Here is a 1,507-nt window from a genome sequence, read left to right on the forward strand (position 1 = left end):
CTCTTTATCTGTTACACTGAGAATATCTTAGATATTGTTACATATACCAAGTAGAGAAAATCATTGACTTTGTCCAATAACTCCACCCACCCACCCCTTAAATACATTCACTAACTCTCCGATACCAGTGCCTCTTTTCTGGACATCAACATCCACATTTCATTCTACTCTCTTAAACCCACTGTACATTACAAAGACATTGATAGTCATGCTTACCTAGACTATCACTCTTTCCATCCCTATGAAACCAAGGCTGCCATTTCTAAAGAATGATGGCAGGATTTTTCCAACAACATAACTACCTGACCTATGTCATCTAACATACCATCCCCTCAACAAATTAATGGCCAATGTCATACAAAAAATGACTGAGTAATTTGTGTAGTTAAAAAAAGTACCTAACTAGCAAGTGCTAGAGGTATAGCCTTTTAGTTCAGTTGGTACCTTATGTGCAAAAATTCTCAGGTTCAAACGAGGAAGTATATCTTGTGAAAAGATGAAAATTGCACACCAGCATAAGAACAACAAGAAAGGATTCACTAAAATAAAACAAAATCAGCATTTTTAAAAAGAGAGCTCATTTGAAGTGCAACTTTTTGCTGTTCACTACTGACTTTTCCACCTTTTTGTTCAACCTAACAAAAGAACATGTATGAAATAAAACACCCCCCCCCCATGCCAGTCACATGCACTTATCCATTTTATTCTCTTCTTTCATTCCATTTAATGTAACTATATAATTATATATATCCTGGCATCTCTCTTGTTGAAACACTACTGTGCAACGAGTGTATGGCTTTTGTATGCAAGAACAGAAAGTAGGGAGTTAAACTCCTGGTGATCACCCTTATTCATAATGTTGAATGGATTCTGCTATTTTTTGCATACTGTTTTTCATGAGTACGAATGTTTTCCTGTTTTATTTCTAAATATATGATGTTTGAATAAATAAATCTATAGGTAAAGATGTATAACTTTTACACAATTATTGTAAATCTCAAAATACTTGGTTTTGCAGAATTTATTGAATGGTCAGGGCAGGTTTGTTGCGCAAGCAAGACAGGTGCAAGTACAATCCATGCCCAGTCCAAACTCTATCACCAATCAGAGAAACTTGCGTTTTCCTCGACCATCAGATAGTCAGTTTCAGCCACAGTCTCCTGGTCACTTTTATCAGCAGGCACCACAAGCCCCTCCAAAGCAACAAAGAATGCAAAGAGCACTTTCTGTACCAGGTGAGTTGTCTTTCAAATCGTTTTTACTCTTCTGCATGTATAGGGGTGGATGTATTTATTTTTTTTCCTTCTTTAAAATTATTCATTCTATAGCTTGAAGGGCACTGGGTAGATTTCTTGGAGCCACACAAGTTCTTGAAATTTCCGAATTATGTAAGTCTAACATACACAAATATTTATATCCCTTTAACTCTACGGGAGTGTACCCAAGTAGCCTCTCATGTAACCAACAAAACAACATGAGTATAAAAAAACCCTTTTTTTTTTTTTTT

The 1,507-nt window shown here is 35.8% G+C and overlaps 1 protein-coding gene across 14 annotated transcripts in view; it reads left to right on the forward strand.

Moving 5' to 3' along the window:
• The window catches only part of LOC106465626 (nuclear receptor coactivator 2-like), a 168,076-nt gene that overhangs the window by 137,115 nt on the left and 29,454 nt on the right, over nucleotides 1-1,507 (forward strand). For all 14 annotated transcript variants that reach the window (XM_022393559.1, XM_022393566.1, XM_022393567.1 and 11 more), the window contains one exon: nucleotides 1,019-1,235. In XM_022393559.1, coding sequence (XP_022249267.1) covers nucleotides 1,019-1,235 — 217 coding nt within the window. The remainder of the gene's footprint in view (nucleotides 1-1,018; nucleotides 1,236-1,507) is intronic.

The sequence above is a fragment of the Limulus polyphemus genome, unplaced genomic scaffold, assembly GCF_000517525.1.
Source record: "Limulus polyphemus unplaced genomic scaffold, Limulus_polyphemus-2.1.2 Scaffold2004, whole genome shotgun sequence".
Lineage (NCBI taxonomy): Eukaryota > Metazoa > Arthropoda > Merostomata > Xiphosura > Limulidae > Limulus > Limulus polyphemus.